The sequence below is a fragment of the Cebidichthys violaceus genome, unplaced genomic scaffold (assembly GCF_023349555.1).
Source record: "Cebidichthys violaceus isolate CVI_PGR_0920_01 unplaced genomic scaffold, fCebVio1.0.p SCAF_171, whole genome shotgun sequence".
Classification (NCBI taxonomy): Eukaryota; Metazoa; Chordata; class Actinopteri; order Perciformes; family Stichaeidae; genus Cebidichthys; species Cebidichthys violaceus.
In genome coordinates, this window is record NW_027176342.1 from 22,501 (window position 1) to 42,500 (window position 20,000).

The 20,000-nt window shown below is 43.2% G+C and overlaps 1 protein-coding gene across 1 annotated transcript in view; it reads right to left on the bottom strand.

Moving 5' to 3' along the window:
- Positions 1–20,000, bottom strand: part of LOC137874184 (sodium channel protein type 2 subunit alpha-like) — an 83,485-nt gene that overhangs the window by 16,947 nt on the left and 46,538 nt on the right. Inside the window, exons 9-18 of the mRNA XM_068712773.1 lie at positions 17,632–17,773; positions 17,132–17,329; positions 16,855–17,037; positions 16,513–16,770; positions 15,415–15,540; positions 12,458–12,578; positions 10,945–11,183; positions 3,161–3,334; positions 2,497–2,658; positions 1,776–1,970 (exon numbers count right to left, since the gene is read on the bottom strand). Coding sequence (XP_068568874.1) covers positions 1,776–1,970; positions 2,497–2,658; positions 3,161–3,334; positions 10,945–11,183; positions 12,458–12,578; positions 15,415–15,540; positions 16,513–16,770; positions 16,855–17,037; positions 17,132–17,329; positions 17,632–17,773 — 1,798 coding nt within the window. The remainder of the gene's footprint in view (positions 1–1,775; positions 1,971–2,496; positions 2,659–3,160; positions 3,335–10,944; positions 11,184–12,457; positions 12,579–15,414; positions 15,541–16,512; positions 16,771–16,854; positions 17,038–17,131; positions 17,330–17,631; positions 17,774–20,000) is intronic.

Below are 20,000 nucleotides of genomic sequence, written 5' to 3' on the forward strand. Positions count from 1 at the left end.
CTCCACACACACACGCACGCACGCACGCACGCACGCACGCACACACACACACACACACACACACACACACACACACACACACACACACACACACACACACACACACACACACACACACACACACACACACACACACACACTGAGCTGAGCTGTGCACAATGAGGCCATTTCTAAAGGGATAAATCACCTGAATTGGAAAGGTTTGGTCATAATGACACACACACACACACACACACACACACACACACACACACACACACACACACACACACACACGTCTGGGCGTATTCATTCAGTCGGGTCAGCATAACCCTCTGCAGGGGGAGATACAATTCCTGCCGCTGACAAGAGAAGAATAAGAGGTTGTTGACTGTGAGTGTGTGTGTCTGTGTGTGTCTGTGTGTGTGTGTGTGTGTCTGTGTGTGTATATGTGTGTGTGTGTGTGTGTGTGTGAGCTGTCTGGCCTATCAAGCTCGTTATTAAATATCCATGAGACCATTAAGCTAAATAGATGAATGAGACTCTATTATTGCTCACACACACACACACACACACACACACACACACACACACACACACACACACACACACACACACGTCATGATCCAGTGACTGGTGGATATGAGACTCTTTTTAATAACCAGAAATGACGAGAAGAAGAAAAAGAAGAAGTCTTCTAATATTTCCTTGTGTTCTTTGTTGACGTCCTTTCTGTCCTTTCCTTCTCATTTCCTTCTCACTTCCTTTACTTCCTTCCTTCACATGAAGGATTCAGCCTCTAGGAACCACCGTGTATTAAAACGTGTCGCCTCCAGATATGAACTCATGATGGGATGTATTCTGTTCATCAGCTTGTGTTCAGAGGAAAACTGTAGAATACATCCCATTCAGCACCACGGACAGCGCCTCCTTCAGGTCCTGAAGGAGGCGCTGATTGGTCCTCACAGACCTCTGGCTCCTGAAGGAGCAGCTGATTGGTCCTCATGCTGAAGAACTGACCAATCACATCACAGCTTCACTGAACTCCATCATCTAGTCCTCGATCACTCTGTTACTTTAAACTCAGTGGATCAAGTGACAGGAAGCACCGCTGTTTCCTTCATGTAGAACAAGCAGACACACACACACACACACACACACACACACACACACACACACACACAGTGCTCATCTTGCCAGAGAACAAGAGGAGAGGAAAGCTTTCCTTTCTTCTGATGATATCTTGTCATCTCGTCTTACACTGCACCCCCCCCCCCACACACACTCATGTCACCACTTCTAAACACATCAATCAATCCATCCATCTGTGTGTGTGTGTGTGTGTGTGTGTGTGTGTTGACCATCAGATAAGTGTACTTTCTCTTCTCCAGTTACCGCCTCCTGTCTGCTCTGAATCCCTCTGATTAGGACACACACACACACACACACACACACACACACACACACACACACACACACACACACACACACACACACACACACACACACACACACACACAAATGAGAGCTAAGGTTTTTTTTAACAAAGAAATTAACATAATTTTGAAATACTTGGATAGATAAAAGAAAGAAAGAAAAAATGGAAGGAAGGAGAGAATGAAAGAAGGAGGAACGGAGAAAAGGAAGGAAGGAACAGAAGTAAGGAAGGAGGGAATGAAAGAAGGAAGGAGGGAAGGAAGGAGGGAATGAAAGAAGGAAGGAGGGAAGGAAGGAAGAAAAAGGAACGGTTCTTCTACCGTAATGAACCACGATTTAAAAGGTCTGAGGTCACTCACCACCAGGTTCCCGATGACCATGACCAGCATGAAGACCAGGAGGCAGAGCGGCTGACCCGCCACCTCCATGCAGTCCCACATGGTCTCGATCCACTCGCCGCACAGCACCCTGAAGACGATGAGGAAGGAGTGGAAGAAGTCCTTCATGTGCCAGCGAGGAAGAGTGCAGTCCTTCGAGATCTTACAGACACAGTCCTGGAAGGAGCAGGAGACAGATCCCACGTTATACGTTTTATTGTGAAAGGTAGGAACTGGTCAGTGCTGCTTTTGTCAAGAGTGAAAGGACTAATAAAGTTGTTTTTCACCTCATGATATATTTATTCTGTGTTAAAGTACAAATGATAAAAACAACTAAAGTGCAGCTCAGGAATGAACTGCCTCTGATTGGCTACAGGCTGCTAAACGCTAACACTAGCCTAGCTAACATGCTAACAGGTGCGCAGTCCGAAGCTAGGCTAACCAGTCCGAGCAACGCGTTAGTTTTTATATTTACAACCTTCATATATGAATAAATTCACTTTGAGGCAAGAAATGAATTGTATCGATTTCAAATATTAAGGAAGATAAAAACATAATAATACAGCACCTAAACATGAGCACCAATGCCAATTAGCTTCATAGCTATAGGCTAACGTTAGCTTTTAGCAGCAAGTAGCCAATCAGAGGCATACTGGGTAGGCGCTCCCGCACGTGTGCAGAATGGGTCGGGCTCTGACGGTACCTGGTAGTTCTTCCCAAACAGCTGCATGCCGACGACGGCGAAGATGAAGACGATGATGGCGAGGACGAGCGTCAGGTTGCCCAGAGCGCCCATGGAGTTCCCGATGATCTTGATCAGGGTGTTGAGGGTCGGCCACGAGCGGGCGAGCTTGAACACGCGGAGCTGCAAGCCACACAGGAAGAGACGGGGAGGTTTCAGAATAAGAGCCCTCGTTAAACCAATTAGTGGAGTATTCTTGTGTGTTTTTAACATTTATACATTCTATAAATAGATGAAGAACAACAGACGAAGCCACAGTCGAGTCTTATTGTATGTTTGTTCCTGTAATGCGGCTGATAGTTCGACAATGTTTTCTAAATAACTGTGAGAGAAAGGAGGGAGGAAGGAAGGAGGGAGGGAGGGAAGGAAGGTAGGAAGGAAACTAGGAAGCTTGGACGGCATCTGAGAGACAAGAGAACAAATATCAGGAGACAAATGAAAACAAAAGAAAGAAGCGAACGTTAAAGAGTTTATATCCTCCAGCAGAACCGACAACACCAGAGAGACACCGGAGAGACCGCAAGGACACGTGAGTGAGTGAGTGAGTGAGTGAGTGAGTGAGTGAGTGAGTGAGTGAGTGAGTGTGTGAGTGTGTGTGTGTGTGTGTGTGTGTGTGTGTAGTCACCAGTCTGAAGGAGCGCAGCACACTGAGTCCCTCCACGTCGGACAGACCGAGCTCCATGAGGCTGAGGCAGACGATGATGCTGTCGAAGATGTTCCAGCCCGTCTGGAAGTAGTAGTAGGGATCCAGAGCGATGATCTTCAGCAACATCTCCGCCGTGAAGATCCCCGAGAACACCTGACAACACAACGGTGCTTTAATCAAACTATTCCATGTGTTTATGATCAAATACATGAAGAGAGTCCAGCAGAACCAGTCCAGGTTCACTTTGGACCTGTTGCTTTACCTGCCAACAAACACAGGGAACATAAACACAAAGATAGACCAACAGAGAACTCACTGTGTACATTTAAAACATAAGACATAAGACTTTAAATTAAAAACTCAGAGACAAACACACAAAGAGCGTCTGAGAACAAAGCTGACGAGTGGACACATTCAGGTAAGGACAACACAGACAGAGCTAGATGAAGGGCAGAGTTAGCCAAAGGAAAGGACATTTCAGCCTGGGTTAGGGTCACACACACACACACACACACACACACACACACACACACACACACACACACACACACACACACACACGTGTCACATCCAATAACTCGTGCTGAAGTACACAAGTTCTCTAAAAGCCAACATGAGTTCAGCATCAAAAGGACGTTCAGCACACTGACCTGCTATATGCTCACGCTAGCATCCATGTTAGCATCAGAGCTAACCATCGTGTACAATGACTGTTTGTCTGCTAGAGCGGTCTGTCTGCTGCAGTCGCCAACCTCCAGTTCTTTAGAGTGAAGTCTGTGCTTCATGTGTTAAAGCTGCATTCTCTCTAGTGTCCACCAGGGGGCGACTCCTCTGGTTGTATAGAAGTCTAGTCTAAAATGACTCTACTTCTCTCTTGATTTATTCCCTCAGTAAACATTGTAAACATGAGTTTATGGTCTCAATCTCTAGTTTACAGTCTTCTTCAATACAGCATGATGTTCATTTAGTACATTATGGAACATTTAGAGTCACACAGACCATAAAGAGGGGATGATTTAGGGGCGGGGCTACACGCTGATTGACAGGTCTCTACCACGGTGTTGACCGGTCTGGAAGATGTCCGTGTTTTAAAACTTTAACCCTTCAGTGTGTTTCAGTAAGTTAATTGTAACATTTACGGACAAAAGCCAAGATGTCGACCTAAAACCAACTAATCCAACACAGCTACTACCATTCTATTTATTTAGTAAGCCCCAACATGTAGTACGTTTAATGTAGTACGCCAAAACACAGCATCACGCACCGCTGCATCCTGTCACATGGTGCCGTGTGGAAGTCTGTCATCACAGATGTGAGAGCTGGAGGGTCACCGTAATGCTACTACCATCAGTACGCAGTGAAGAACACTTCATGTCTACAGTCTGAGGTGAACGTGGCTTAGTTCTGCTCCTCTCCGGGTTGGTTTTCATGTCTGAAGTAGGAGGAGTCAGAGCTCTGCACACGTCCTGATGTGGGGATTTTTTGTCATTTGAACATTTCTTCTCTCAGCTGTTTGCTCCTGTGGTTTTGATCCTTTAAGCCCCCCCTCCGCAGACCTCAGCTCGTCCAGGGTTTGCCTCGCTCTGCTTTACATCACGTGTGCGTCTGTGTGTGTGTGTGTGTGTGTGTGTGTGTGTGTGTGTGTGTCCTTGCAGCAGCCCCTCTCCCTGCTTGTTGTTCCAGAAAGAAGGGGATCCTCGATGTGACACTGGCTACGTGACACACGTGTGTGTGTGTTTCACAGTGTGTGTGTGTGTGTGTGTGTGTGTGTGTGTGTGTTTCACAGTGTGTGTGTGTGTGTGTGTGTGTGTTTCAGTGTGTGTGTGCAAATGTGTTCAAAGAAAAGGAGTTCTGAGGTTTAATGGACCTGACTTGACTATTTTTTTGCACAAAATCAGGCTCTTTCTGGGGTTACCTCACACACACACACACACACACACACACACACACACACACACACACACACACAGACACAGACACAGACACACACACACACACACACACACACAGACACACACACACACAGACACACACACAGTTGATTAGCTGATCATTGCTGAGCCTGTCCTCCTGGATGACGGTGGCTCGAAAGGTCGAGAGACGATAAAGAGATGAGCTTCAGCGACCTGCTGGTGAGGCGCTGGTTTGAATCCCTCTCTGCCGGGTCTCCTGTGTATCAGTGTGTGTGTGTGTCTGTGTCTGTGTCTGTGTGTGTGTGTGTGTGTGTGTGTGTGTGTGTGTGTGTGTGTGTTCCGCTGACGTCAGCACTAATGAAGTGAAGCAGAGTTCATCTGTCACACATCAGCCTCAGGCTCACATCAGCTGTTTAAAGAAGTACAAGTATCACACTGTACGACTCATCACCTCTAAACACAAGTAACATTACAAATACACACTTCATAATACTACTATAACAGTAAAGCTGACCTCATTGTAATAATGATGTCAGTGTCTATTGAGCACTTCTTATAACATGTATATATTGAACTCTTGTTTTCAATCTTTTTTGTTTTTGTAATGAACTTTTTCATTTTTTTTACTATATTGACATGAACTGCTCTTCTATTTTTCACTGCTGTCATATTTACTTATTTAATAGTTAATAATTATTATCAATGAGACACAGTGAACAGCAGACGATGCGAGTTTCAACTTCAGAGTAAAGACTGTGTGTTTCTGCAGAGTGAAGGATGAAAAACCACTCTGACCAGCAAGTGTGTGTGTGTGTGTGTGTGTGTGTGTGTGTGTGTGTGAGTGTGTGTGTGTGTGAGTGTGTGTGTTGCTGGCTCACCAACAGGGGATGTCGACATCAGCACTCACTAATAACAGAAACATCAGCAGAGAGCGGATGACACGGACTCTCTCTGTGTGTGTGTGTGTGTGTGTGTGTGTGTGTGTGTGTGTGTGTGTGTGTGTGTGTGTGTGTGTGTGTGTGTGTGGAGATACACAGCGACAACCTCACACTGTTCCAGATCACACAGGGAAAACCTTTATGAAGATCCTCCCCTGTCCTCTGTCCTCTGTCTGTCCTCTGTCTCCATAAACACCTTCATGTTCATTATTCATTCACAAACTAACAAAGACTCTGATGCTCTAAAAGACCTCCAGAGGACCAGAAGAGGAGTCTAGTGGGACATGTTGAGACCACAGACTGACTAAGAAGTTCAACGTTTTGTACGGAGACAGTTGTGTCTCACAATCCTGGGTTTAACTATGTGTCTTTGTCTGTATTTGTTCACTTAAAGTTCTCCACTGTAGTTATTCTTCATGAGACAATAGTTGTCTACTTTCTACCATTCAGCTCCTCGTCTCTCTGTGACCGAGACCTCTGGTCCACTCTGGAGCCGGTGAATGTGAGTCCACTCAGGACAGGCTCTACAGATAAAAGCCTCCACTGAGCGCTGCGTATCCTTTAGGTCTGCACACACACACACACACACACACACACACACACACACACACACACACACACACACACACACACACACACACACACACACACACACACACACGGATGTAATATCGACATGTGAACGCTGAAGAGCAAACGACAAACAACAACAAACGGCGAAAAAGCATTAGTGGACATTGATTCTGTCAGCGCAGTGATGTCCTGACACGATCCTCTACACACACACACACACACACACACACACACACACACACACACACACACACACACACAGGCCAGCTAAATGCTATGTAAACATCTGTGAGGATTAGAGGAATTATCCTTAAAGAACTCCTCACTGACACCGGATCCTTTTGACGTGACTCAGCTCTTCTCTCTGAGCTGAACTAATGTGACTCTGAATTGAAGGAGAAGTTTGTTCTGTTTACGCTGCAGAATCCAACTGTAGACGTTTAAACAGCTGCAGTTTGACCTGGTGGAACATAATGTTGTGTTGATTAAAACCAGCTTTCACTTAATGCAACGAAACCTCTTACAACAGTTTGGATTACACCTTAAAGAAAGTTACTTTTCCAACGAAAATCCAGCAACATTCACTCTTTACACGAATACTGTCTTTTTAAAATAAACTACAGACTTTAAAAGAAAAAACACAGTTAGGTTTAAGCTACAAAAAACTACTTTTCGTAGAAAAGATCGTAAAATACTTAGTTAGGTTTAGGAAAAGATCGTAAAATACTAAGTTAGGTTTAGTAAAAGATCGTAAAATACTAAGTTAGGTTTAGTAAAAGATCGTAAAATACTTAGATAGGTTTAGTAAAAGATCGTAAAATACTTAGATAGGTTTAGTAAAAGATCGTAAAATACTAAGTTAGGTTTAGTAAAAGATCGTAAAATACTAAGTTAGGTTTAGTAAAAGATCGTAAAATACTAAGTTAGCTTCAGGAAAAGATCGTAAAATTAGACCAATTCATAATAACTTTGAGTTGTTGACCATAGTTTCAGTCATGTGATCATTTTGTGGAATTCTTTTTCACAATATGTTCAGTGAAGTCAGTGAGACCTGTTGGGCGTCCGGTCATGTGCCCGATAAGAAGTTCAGTGATATCTCAATGAAGAACAATAAAAAAATCTCAAAAAGTTAGAAAACTTATTTATTATTTAACTTTACTTATTTAAGTTTATTTATCCCGTCAGGTGATTCAAACAGCATCACTAAAACCTGGGGCATCACAGGGTTAATAAAAGCATCTATCTGGATCCACCTAGCGCTCTCACAGTGGCCCCCTGTGGGCCCAGAGCCAGTGATTGAACACCACACTGCTGCAGGCCGACCCGCAGCCGCTGATTCTACTTCTAAACTTTATTACCATCCTCCTCCTCGAAACAGCAAAAACCTGCAAGCTGAGCTGAGGAAACCTGACACAGGAACACGTGTGTGTGTGTGTGTGTGTGTGTGTGTGTGTGTGTGTGTGTGTGTGTGTGTGTGTGTGTGTGTGTGTGTGCAGGTGTGATCATCATGGTTGGATTTTGCCCGCGAGGCCTTTCACACCTCAGGTGAACCAATTACCATATTGCATCAACCTATCAGCTCCTGTCAGATCTACGGCACACCTGCAGGGTCAAACAGTGGAGTTAGTCACGGTGGTTCACCGTCCGACCCGCTTCTGTCAGCTCCAATACTCAAAAACAACAACACACACACCTTCGCTTGGTTTTTCCAGGAGAGCAGAGTCTATTTCTTCCTCTCTGAGGTTTGCAATTTGTACAAAACAGGGTTTGAGGCGGTCTCAAAAGGTCAGAGGGGTCGTTTCCCCCAAACAGTCTTGGTGACAAAATCTAACGCGCCTAGAGTTTATTTATTCCACAAACATGGACACTACACACCAGGTTTAGAGGAACATCACAGTCACAAACATGGACACTACACACCAGGAGAAGAGGAACATCACAGTCACAAACATGGACACTACACACCAGGAGAAGAGGAACATCACAGTCACAAACATGGACACTACACACCAGGAGAAGAGGAACATCACAGTCACAAAGATCTCTGTGGGTGAAGGTGGTGTTGTTCAGATGAAACAGGGTTCTGGTAGACTTGATTTGAAAGTTAATGTTAACTGACATCTATTTGTCCAGAGTCTGCAGTTGTTCCTTCAAACACTACCCTCTACTTCTTGGAGCGTACACTGGTTCTGCTTGTTTTTATTTTTACCCCCTTTTTGTTCCATGCAGGCTCACTGCATGATCACTACACGTCTTATATAAGCATGTTAGCTTCATCTGGCATGTCACGGAATATGTTAAGCCTCTTACTGGTAGAAGACCGTCTAATACTGGTTTAATGTAGTCTAATACTGGTTTAATGTAGTCTAATACTGGTTTAATGTAGTCTAATACTGGTTTAATGTAGTCTAATATTGGTTTAATGTAGTCTAATACTGGTTTAATGTAGTCTAATACTGGTTTAATGTAGTCTAATACTGGTTTAATGCAGTCTAATACTGGTTTAATGTAGTCTAATACTGGTTTAATGCAGTCTAATACTGGTTTAATGTAGTCTAATACTGGTTTAATGCAGTCTAATACTGGTTTAAGACTGTCTAATACTGGTTTAAGACAGTTTAATACTGGTTTAATGCAGTTGAATACTGGTTTAATGCAGTCTAATACTGGTTTAAGACTGTCTAATACTGGTTTAAGACTGTCTAATACTGGTTTAAGACTGTCTAATACTGGTTTAATGCAGTCTAATACTGGTTTAAGACTGTCTAATACTGGTTTAATGCAGTCTAATACTGGTTTAAGACTGTCTAATACTGGTTTAATGCAGTCTAATACTGGTTTAAGACAGTTTAATACTAGTTTAATGCAGTCTAATACTAGTTTAATGCAGTCTAATACTGGTTTAAGACAGTTTAATACTAGTTTAATGCAGTCTAATACTAGTTTAATGCAGTCTAATACTGGTTTAATGCAGTCTAATACTGGTTTAAGACAGTTTAATACTAGTTTAATGCAGTCTAATACTAGTTTAATGCAGTTTAATACTGGTTTAATGCAGTTGGATACTGGTTTAAGACAGTCTAATACTGGTTTAATGCAGTCTAATACTGGTTTAAGACAGTCTAATACTGGTTTAAGACAGTTTAATACTGGTTTAATGCAGTTGGATACTGGTTTAATGCAGTCTAATACTGGTTTAAGACAGTTTAATACTGGTTTAAGACAGTTTAATACTGGTTTAATGCAGTTGGATACTGGTTTAATGCAGTCTAATACTGGTTTAATGCAGTCTAATACTGGTTTAATGCAGTCTAATACTGGTTTAAGACAGTTTAATACTGGTTTAATGCAGTCTAATACTGGTTTAATGCAGTCTAATACTGGTTTAAGACAGTTTAATACTGGTTTAATGCAGTTGGATACTGGTTTTAGGCAGTTTAATACTGGTTTTAGGCCATACACATCACAGTCTGCTTGAATCACACAGTGATACCGATACTTATAGAGTACTTCATTAAACACCCGTCATGAGTAGAATAGAATAGAATAGAAGCTGTACGTGTGTTCCACTGGCTAGCGTTGTCAGAGATCGGATTGATTGTCTGCCGTTTATTTCTAGATCTGGGCACAAAGAGGATCGATTGCATGTATTGTTTGACTGGAGGAGTTTTGATTCTTGGTACTGGGTTATCTTTATACTGGATATTTGATCTACTGAGACACCAGAAGAACAGCAACACAACACGACCTGAACAGATCCGATTAGACTCCGTCAGGTCTCACAAAGAACCACCAGCTGGAATCTCACTCCATGGTCAGCTCTAATTCACAAAGCTCTGTTTGTGCTCCTCTTACTGATTTACTATCATTATAGCCAAAAGCTTTCTTCAACAACTTCATCCTTCCATCCATCTTCCATCATCCATCCTTCCTTCCATCCATCCCTCCTTTCTTCCTTCCATCCGTACCTCCTTCCATTCATCCATCGATCCACCCCTCGATCCTTCCTTCCATACCTCTTTCCTTCCATCCCTCCATGGTGCCTCCATCCATTACTTCATCCATCAAAGCTTCCTTCCATCTATCCATTCATCCATCCATCCATATATCCATCCATCCATGGTGCCTCCATCCATCCATCAAAGCTTCTATCCCAATTCCATCATCCATCCATCCATCCCTCCAAGCTTCCATCCACAATTCCCGCCCGCCCTCCCTCCCTCCCTCCCTCCATCCTTCCCGCCCTCCCTCCCTCCCTCCCTCCCTCCCTCCATCCTTCCCGCCCGCCCTCCCTCCCTCCATCCTTCCCTCCCTCCCTCCATCCTTCCCTCCCTCCTACCAGGTTTCCGATGCTCAGCATGCCGTTGAACTCGTCGGTCATGGGGTAGTGCTCCATGGCCATGAAAAGCGTGTTGAGGACGATGCAGACGGTGATGGCCAGGTCCAGGAAGGGGTCCATCACCATGATCTTCACCTGCTGCTTCAGCCTCAGCCAGTTAGGAGAGCACTCCCACACCAGGTAACGGTGGGCGAAGACGTACCAGCACGGGTGGCATCTCTTATGGGCCTCTTCCAGCTCTGCATCGACCGGGAAGAAACCACACGAGAGGAGAGGAGGTAAGTGAGTACAAGTAAATAATAGATCACCTGGAGGACTGCTCAGTCTTTAGTCTCTGGAAATTAAACCAGATTATTGATTTTCACAGGAGAGTCTGGAACGAGTTCAAGTCAGGAAGTCTGTGCTTTGAGTCGTAAACAAGTAACCTTTTCTTTTTAAATATGTGTGTTACTTCAAATAAACTTTTAACATTTAAAACTGAGCATGTTTCTTCATGTTGTCTGTAATTATCTGAATATATATTACATACAATGTTTGAATAAATACATTTAAAGAAATCAAAGAAAATTAAATACAAAATGAGGCAAGAACAGTTCATATTAAAGTAGCTTCTATAACGTTATAATAAAAGGCCATAGCTAATGAGTTCATGCACACGACTGGTCAGATAAAGTAAATAAAAAGTGAATAACAAAAACAAAAATGCAAACTGCAACGTAAACTGATAAAACTGTGACGCGGCAATTTCTAATTAAGTGTTTATAAAGTGAATAATGCAGAAAGTAATTAAGGTTGAAAGGAATTAAGGAAAGGAGGGAATGAAGGGTGCACAGATGGATGGAGAGAGGACTTTTCTTTTCCTCTATGATGACCGCCGAGGGGAGAGACAGTGACTCAGCAGACCACACACACACACACACACACACACACACACACACACACACACACACACACACACACACACACACACACACACACAAATGCAAATTTGGACGGATATGAACCCAAAAATCTGTTACATGAATATCATCAAACACACACACACACACACACAGGAAGGATCTCATGCTTACTGAGGGTCTCTCTCTCTCTCTCTCTGTCTCTCTCTTTCACTCTCTTTCACTCTCTCTCTTTCACTCTCTCTCTTTGTCTCTCTCTCTCTGTCTCTCTCTCCTCTCTCTCTCTCTCTCTCTCTCTCTTTCACTCTCTCTCTCTGTCTCTCTCTCTCTCTCTCTCTCTCTCTCTCTCTCTCTCTCTCTCTCTCTCTCTCTTTCACTCTCTCTCTTTGTCTCTCTCTCTCTGTCTCTCTCTCTCTCTCTCTCTCTTTCTCTCTCTCTCTCTCTCTCTCTTTCACTCTCTCTCTCTGTCTCTCTCTCTCTCTCTCTCTCTCTCTCTCTCTCTCTGTCTCTTTCATTCTCTCTTTATAGATGTAGAGTGGAGGTGAAGCTGTTGACCAGGTGTTTGAGGCGTCCCTGAACACCTGGATGTGTGCTTAATAGATTTTCCTCCTCACCTTCCATGGCGTCAGTGAGGTAGCTGGCAGCGCTGAGCGTCCTCCCCCTCCTCACCGAGTCCTGAGTGGACGAAGGACGAGGTAACAGCATCGTACTGAGCTCTGTGGTAGACGTAGGGACCTGAGAGAGAGAGAGAGACAGAGAGAGAGAGACAGAGAGAGAGAGACAGAGAGAGAGAGAGTTATGTTCGTTACCCTCATTAACCATGAGATCAGTCCTGTGTGTGTAAATAAAATAACATAAATACTGCTCATAATAGTTGACCTCTTTGAAACCTGGACTACCGTCCCTACATGTTAAATAAAGTTTGATACTGTTGAACAGCTTGTGTGACGATGAACTCGGGACCCGGAAGAGTTCAGGAGCCTCTCGGCCTCCAGAGACCTGAACCTGGAGGAACCTGATGCTCAGGTGTGATTACGTAACACTTCCTGCTAAATGCTCCTCCAATGAGACGTGACGCATGCTGCTGAAGGTCGCCGCCCACGACAACACCTACATCCTGTGTGCGAGTCGAGGAAGCACAAGGCAACAAACACACACACACACACACACACACACACACACACACACACACACACACACACACACACACACCTTCTGTTGGCTGCTGTGGGTTGCTGTGGCAACATTTCCGAGGCAACTAAGCGCTCCTTCCTCCTCCTCCTCCTCCTCCTCCTCCTCCTCTCTCTCCATCAGTCTGAGCTTCAGGGCGACTGGTTCATGTTCTTCATGGTCAAAATTAATCCAGGTATTTAGCAGAACACCAGAAGAAGTTCTTAGTACACAACAGCGGCTGAATTCATCCACACAACGTTTCCTTGTACAACGTTTCCTCACGCAACGTTTCCTCACACGTTTCCTCACACGTTTCCTCACACAACGTTTCCTCACACGTTTCCTCACACAACGTTTCCTCACACAACGTTTCCTCGTACAACGTTTCCTCACACAACGTTTCCTCGTACAACGTTTCCTCACACAACGTTTCCTCACACAACGTTTCCTCACACAACGTTTCCTCATACAACGGTTTGTAAATCTTACGCCTCATTTTTCGGGTGTTTTTCTACAAAAGTGCAGCAAGCGTACATTTCTGCTTGTTACGTGAATACAGCCTTTTCAAAATAAACTCCTGTCTTCATAGGAAACAACTGAGTTAGGTTTAAGAAAAGATCGAGAAACACTTAGGTTTAGAAAAACATCGTGAAATACTTTAGTTCAGGAAAAGATCGTGAAATACTTCCGAGTTAGTTTTGCGGTCTTCACACTACGTTGTTCATGATTAATTCATGTTTTTCATAGCTTTAGATCTGAATGCTGGATCACACCAGCTTGATGAACGTCTGTCTTTTCAAAAAGCTGATCTCCAATTTATCCTACGGAGTGAAACATTATGATGTGAAAGAAAAATACTGTTTGTGAAATATGAAATCCTTCTTCTTCTTCTTTGTTTCCTTCTTCTTCTTCTTCTTCTTCTTCTTCTTCTTCTTCTTCTTCTCTTATCTAACAGTGGAGGTATCGGGGCCAGCAGGTGGAGGTGAAGAACACCTCCAGGCGTGGAGCTGCTGTTTGTCCTCCTGACCCTCTGACCTCCTGCCTGACAGAGGACGACTGTGAAGTATTAAAATAAATGAACTCCCTGGTGACCCGGAGCCTTCGGCTACAGCTTTACAAGATGAAACCACGACTTCTTCAACTGTTCTCCAACTGTGTGGAGCTGCTGCAGAGCAAATAGAGTGGAAGGACTGATGGGCTCCAACCACCTCTCATAGAGAGCACAATACAGACTTCACAGCTGTTTAGCCTCTTTTGTAGTTCTTTTCCTGTCTCTTTGTGGTTTTTTGTGTCTCTGTGTTATCATTTGATATTTAACTTTAGTCTTTTTGTGTCTCTGTGTTATCATTTGATATTTAACTTTAGTCTTTTTGTGTCTCTGTGTTATCATTTGATATTTAACTTTAGTCTTTTTGTGTCTCTGTGTTATCATTTGATATTTAACTTTAGTCTTTTTGTGTCTCTGTGTTATCATTTGATATTTAACTTTAGTCTTTTTGTGTCTCTCTGGGGTTATTTTGCCCTCATTCATAATCGTTTGCGAGTGTCTTTGCAGGTGTTTTAAATCTCTTTGTAGTTCTTTTGTATCTCTTTGTCTTTGTCATCGTTTCAGTCTTTTGTAGTCATCGTGGGTCTCTTTGTGGTTGTTTTATGCTTGTTGTAGTCTCTTTGTAGTCATTGTGTCTCTACTTGTTGTTGTTTTGGTCTTTTGTAGTCTTTATCCGTCTCTTTGTAGTCATTTTGTAGTTGTTTTGATCTCTTCGTAGCCGTATTGTGTCTTTGTAGTTGTTTTGTGTCTCTTTGTGCTCATATTGAGTCTCTTCCTGGTTGGTAAGTGTCTCTCTGAGTGACATGTTGTAGCTGAAGGCCAGAGGGGCCCCTGGGCCCCTGGGCCCCTGGGCCCACTAGATGACACCAAACAGATGTCATGTGGTCTTAAATTAATCTGTATTAACTGGATATCAAAATAATCAGGTGACTTTGAAGAACCTGGAACTTGTGAAATAGAAATGTGTCCATGCAATGTGTGTGTGTGTGTGTGTGTGTGTGTGTGTGTGTGTGTGTGTGTGTGTGTGTGTGTGTGTGTGTGTGTGTGCATAAAGGAAAGAACGTGACTGTGCTGGTATGTGTGTCTTTTTCCCCTGATGCCATAGCAGTGACACTATGTGTGCTCTGACGTGAGTGTGTGTGTGTGTGTGTGGGGGGATACCACAGTGTTGTTATCTGAGATGGTAGATATGTGTGTGTGTGTGTGTGTGTCTTTAACCCATGATATCAGAGTGGAGTTACGCGAAGTGCTGATTCATAATTCACATGTCTGAGTGTGGAACGGCTGCAGACTCCATCATTGTTTCCACACACACACACACACACACACACACACACACGCGGTACTCACACTCTCCTCCTTGACCTTCTCCATGGTGCAGGCAGGCAGCTGCCCCTGCAGCGAAGGAGGGGAAACCCCGTTCTGGTCAATCGCAACAAAAAGCTTCCCGTTGACGTTTAGAGTTGGATAAAATACCTGGAAACACACACACACACACACACACACACACACACACACACACACACACAGATGAGATATGAACGTGCGTGAAGAACTCTTATGAACACCGAAGAGATATTTTCTTCTCCTCAGATGTCGTGTTATTCTCAAAATGTCTGTAATTACCTTCAATAAAAGTCTATAAGACCTCATCTAATATAAAATGATTTAATAAAGTTTAATCACTCACATTTTATATATTTTCATCTGAACTCATTTCTCATTTCTCATCTAATCTGACCGTCATGTTTATAATATCATACAACATAATTTTATCTCATTACAAGTTGTATCATCTCATCCTACTTTCATTTTTGTGAACATCAAGATATCTCATTTTATCTCATTTTATCTCATTTTGTCTCATTTGGTCTCATTCCATCTCATTTTGTTTCATTTCGTCTCATTTCATCTAATTTTGTCTCATTCCGTCTCATTTTGTCTCATTTGGTCTCATTTCATCTAATTTCATCTCATTTTGTCTCATTCCGTCTCATTTTGTCTCATTTCATCTCATTTTGTCTCATTCCGTCTCATTTTGTCTCATTTCATCTCATTTTGTCTCAGTTCGTCTCATTTTGTCTCATTCCGTCTCATTCCGTCTCATTTTGTCTCATTTTGTCTCATTTTGTCTCATTTCGTCTCATTTCGTCTCATTTTGTCTCATTTCATCTCATTTCGTCTCATTTCGTCTCATTTAGATAATTTAATCTCAGTTTTTATTTCTTTATTTCTTCTCATTTAATTTTGTTTCATCTCATAACTCTGAAATCTTCTCATTCACAGCCTCTACGTTTAACGGTCTCCTCTCACTGTATCATTTAATCTCATTTTCTCTCACTCCGTCTAGTTTCATCTCATTTAATCTCGTTTCTTCTCATAACTCTGATCTCTTCTCGTTCACTCCCACAGCCTCTTCGTTTAACGGCCTCCCCCCCGTCGTCTCACCTGGGAGTTCCTGCTGGCGTTGCTGTAGGTGCTCGGTCTTCGTTTGGGCCACGGGTGGGGCAGGATGCCGCTGAAGGTCCCGCCGCTGTAGGTCCGACCCCCGACGCCCTCCACCACGTCTCCCGGGACGCTGTACTCGTCGTCGGCCATCTCCCCCTCCGACCCCCGGCTCCTCAGGCGGAAGTTGAAGATGGAGGAGACCTGGCTGCTTCTCCGGGTCCTCGAGGAGAAGGAGCGAGCGAGGAGAGGGTGGAGAGGCTGGAGGAGGACGTAGATAACATTACTCTGACTTCGTGACATCTCAATTTAAAAACAAGAACCACAGATTTGTCTTCCCCTCACCTTTGCCCCGTCCGTCATGTCCACCTGCAGCAGCTTCTCCTCCGATAGGTTCGCCTCCACGTCGGCCACTCCCACCAGCGCCTGACTCCGCCTCCGCTCTTCCCCGCCGTCCAATGGCAGACCGAACGGGGAGAGATCTGGTGACATTATGGAGTCCGAGTCGAGGAGTTTCTGGGCAGCAGCCTGGTGAAGATAAAAAGATTCAGAGCGTTTCAAACGTAGTAGAGCCAGTAAACAGACGTACGTTCACCAATAGAGGTCAGTTCAACCAGTTTACCTGCTGCTCCTTCTTCAGCATCTCCATCGCAACCTGAAACTCCCGCTCCTTCTGGCAGGCCTCGGCGATGGTCGCCTGGTTCTGCTCCTCGTACGCCATGGCCACCACGGCCAGGATGAGGTTGACCAGGTAGAAGGAGCCCAGGAAGATCACCACCACGAAGAACACCATGTAGGTCTTACCGGCCGAACGCAGCGTCTGCAAAAAGGAAAAATGAACAAAATGTTCTTTCTTCTGGATGTCTTCTCACTTATTTCACTTTAACATATTGAAGAAGACTGTAAACTAGAGATTGAGACCATAAACTCATGTTTACAATGTTTACTGAGGGAATAAATCAAGAGAGAAGTAGAGTCATTTTAGACTAGACTTCTGTACAACCAGAGGAGTCGCCCCCTGCTGGACACTAGAGAGAATGTAGCTTTCGGACTTTCTTATTTTGGATTGAGACATGACCCTGAACCCTGAACCCTGAACCCGTGGTCTGGTGTGGACGGTACCTGGTGGTAGAGGTTTTCCCAGTAGTCCTGAGTCATCAGGCGAAACAAGGACAGGAAGGCCCAGCCGAAGCTGTCGAAGCTGGTGTAGCCGTAGTTTGGGTTCCTTCCTGCTTTCAGACAGTCAAACCCATCTGGGCACTTTCTGTAAAACACACACACACACACACACACACACACACACACACACACACACACACACACACACACACACAGTTAGTTAAGTACTACACTTAAGTACTTTACTGTCCTGGAGTATTTCCATTTTCTGCTTCTTTATCTACTCTTCTACATCTCACATTGTACGTTTGTACACTACATTTACTTACTGGTTACGTTTTACATATACTACAAATGTACCCAGTAGTACACAAAGTACACAAAGTGGCTTCACATTGATGAACTGCAACATTAAAACGCTCATATTCATAAATGATTAAAACAGAATAATATAATATTCATGGTAATAAAACACTTTGAAAGGAGCCTTTCATGCATCATGAGTACTTTGATATTTGCTACTTAAAGTACATTAAACTGTTAATTAGAGATCTGACTTCTTCAGTCCAGATTCTGATCTTCAATCTTCAAAAGGAACCAGAATTCAGGTGGAAACAGTTTTAAAGCAGCAACAAACTGGTCAAAACGTTCAGTATATAATGTATATAGTATATAAAAATAGAATTATTGTCATTCATTTCTGATCCATATATTTAGGTCAGTATCGGCCCGATATCAATACTTTTGAATCCAGGACTTTTACTCCTACTTGAGTATTTTCAGATGCTGATATTTGTACTCTTATTTCAGGTGTGTGGTTACATAATTATAACCCCTGGTTCTAATACACTGATCTGTGATTTGGGAGATCTAACACTGTGCACACAGTGGGTGTCGGAACATTGTGAAAGCTGAGACATTTCAGTCATAAATATCAAAACATCCCCCCCCCCCCCCCAACCACACACACACACACACACACACACACACACACACACAGCTCTGTTTCCTCATCTGTGTTTACGACCGACAGGGCTCCGCCCACACGGCCAACGTCCGTCATAATTGATATTCCACATTCACATCCCATCACATTCACCGCCGCCCACGCAGTCACATCTGATCCGCTGATCGGTGGAGGGAGAACCGCTGAAGACTCACAGCGACAACCATCGTGGTTACAGGCCGGCAGCCGGGAAGAGGAAGGTGAAGAGGAAGGTGAAGAGGAAGGTGAAGAGGAAGGTGTAATGAGTGCTGGGTTACTGTAAAACCAGTTGCTTTTACAGGGACTCAAATTAGTTTTTTTTTAAATTCTGAGCAAAATCATTTTACAATTCCAGATATGGAGGAAGTGTTTATAGTAAAAGCAGAAATATATATATATATATATATATATATATATATATATATATATAATATATATATATATATATATTTATATATATATTACATTTAACTGGAATATTCTATTCCAGTTAAATGTTTCCTTTACTTATTTACCTCTTATTGCTATTGTGTTCTATTTTGCACTGGTGCCAGAGTTATTTATTTTTACATTTAATTGTTTTTATATTGTTCATATTTGTATTATATTATCTTGTCTTCCGTTTTAATCTGTAAAGAAACTCTGGCACAATAATTTCCTCTGATCTTATTTTACATTTGATTCATTTATAAAAGCTCCTTGAAGCAAATCTGTGATGTTCAGCTACAAAAATAAAATGAATCAGAATTTCTGGATATAAATGTAACAATTTAACATTTAAATTTGAGTGAACCAGACTTTAGTCTCAAACAAAGAGTGAAGTTAACTTTCCCACGACAAAGAAACCGAAGAGTTGCTTTGGTGAGTGAGAGGAGGAGTGATGAAGAGGAGGAAGAGGATGATGACATTAACATGAAAGAACCTCTGGTTGAACAGAGCTCTGAGTCACACAGGAGCTTCACGCTGAGTCACAGAAAAAAAACACCAAAAAACACACCAGGTTGCCGCTGTGTGCAGACGCCGTCTGGGGATTCAAACCGACAACCCTGCGGTCACAAGCCCACTGCGGTGACCCGCCGCCCCCGCCGGGCCGCCGCCGGCTTTTAAGCAGCACATCATCAGACAACCAGCCTGTTTATTATCACTTTACTACACGACGATTGGTGGAGCTGGTAGTTCATTACGTTATATAACGGTTACACAACAGCTGAAACATCAAATGTGTCATTTATTTGACCCTAACTATATATTCTACTTCATGTCACTATGTATGCATGTATAGTTAATTGCATATTTGTAATGTATATTAGCTTTACTTTGAATGAAGAGCAGCTTTGTCTCAAACGTGTCCTTGAAGTTCCACCTTATCTAACAGCCAATAACAAAA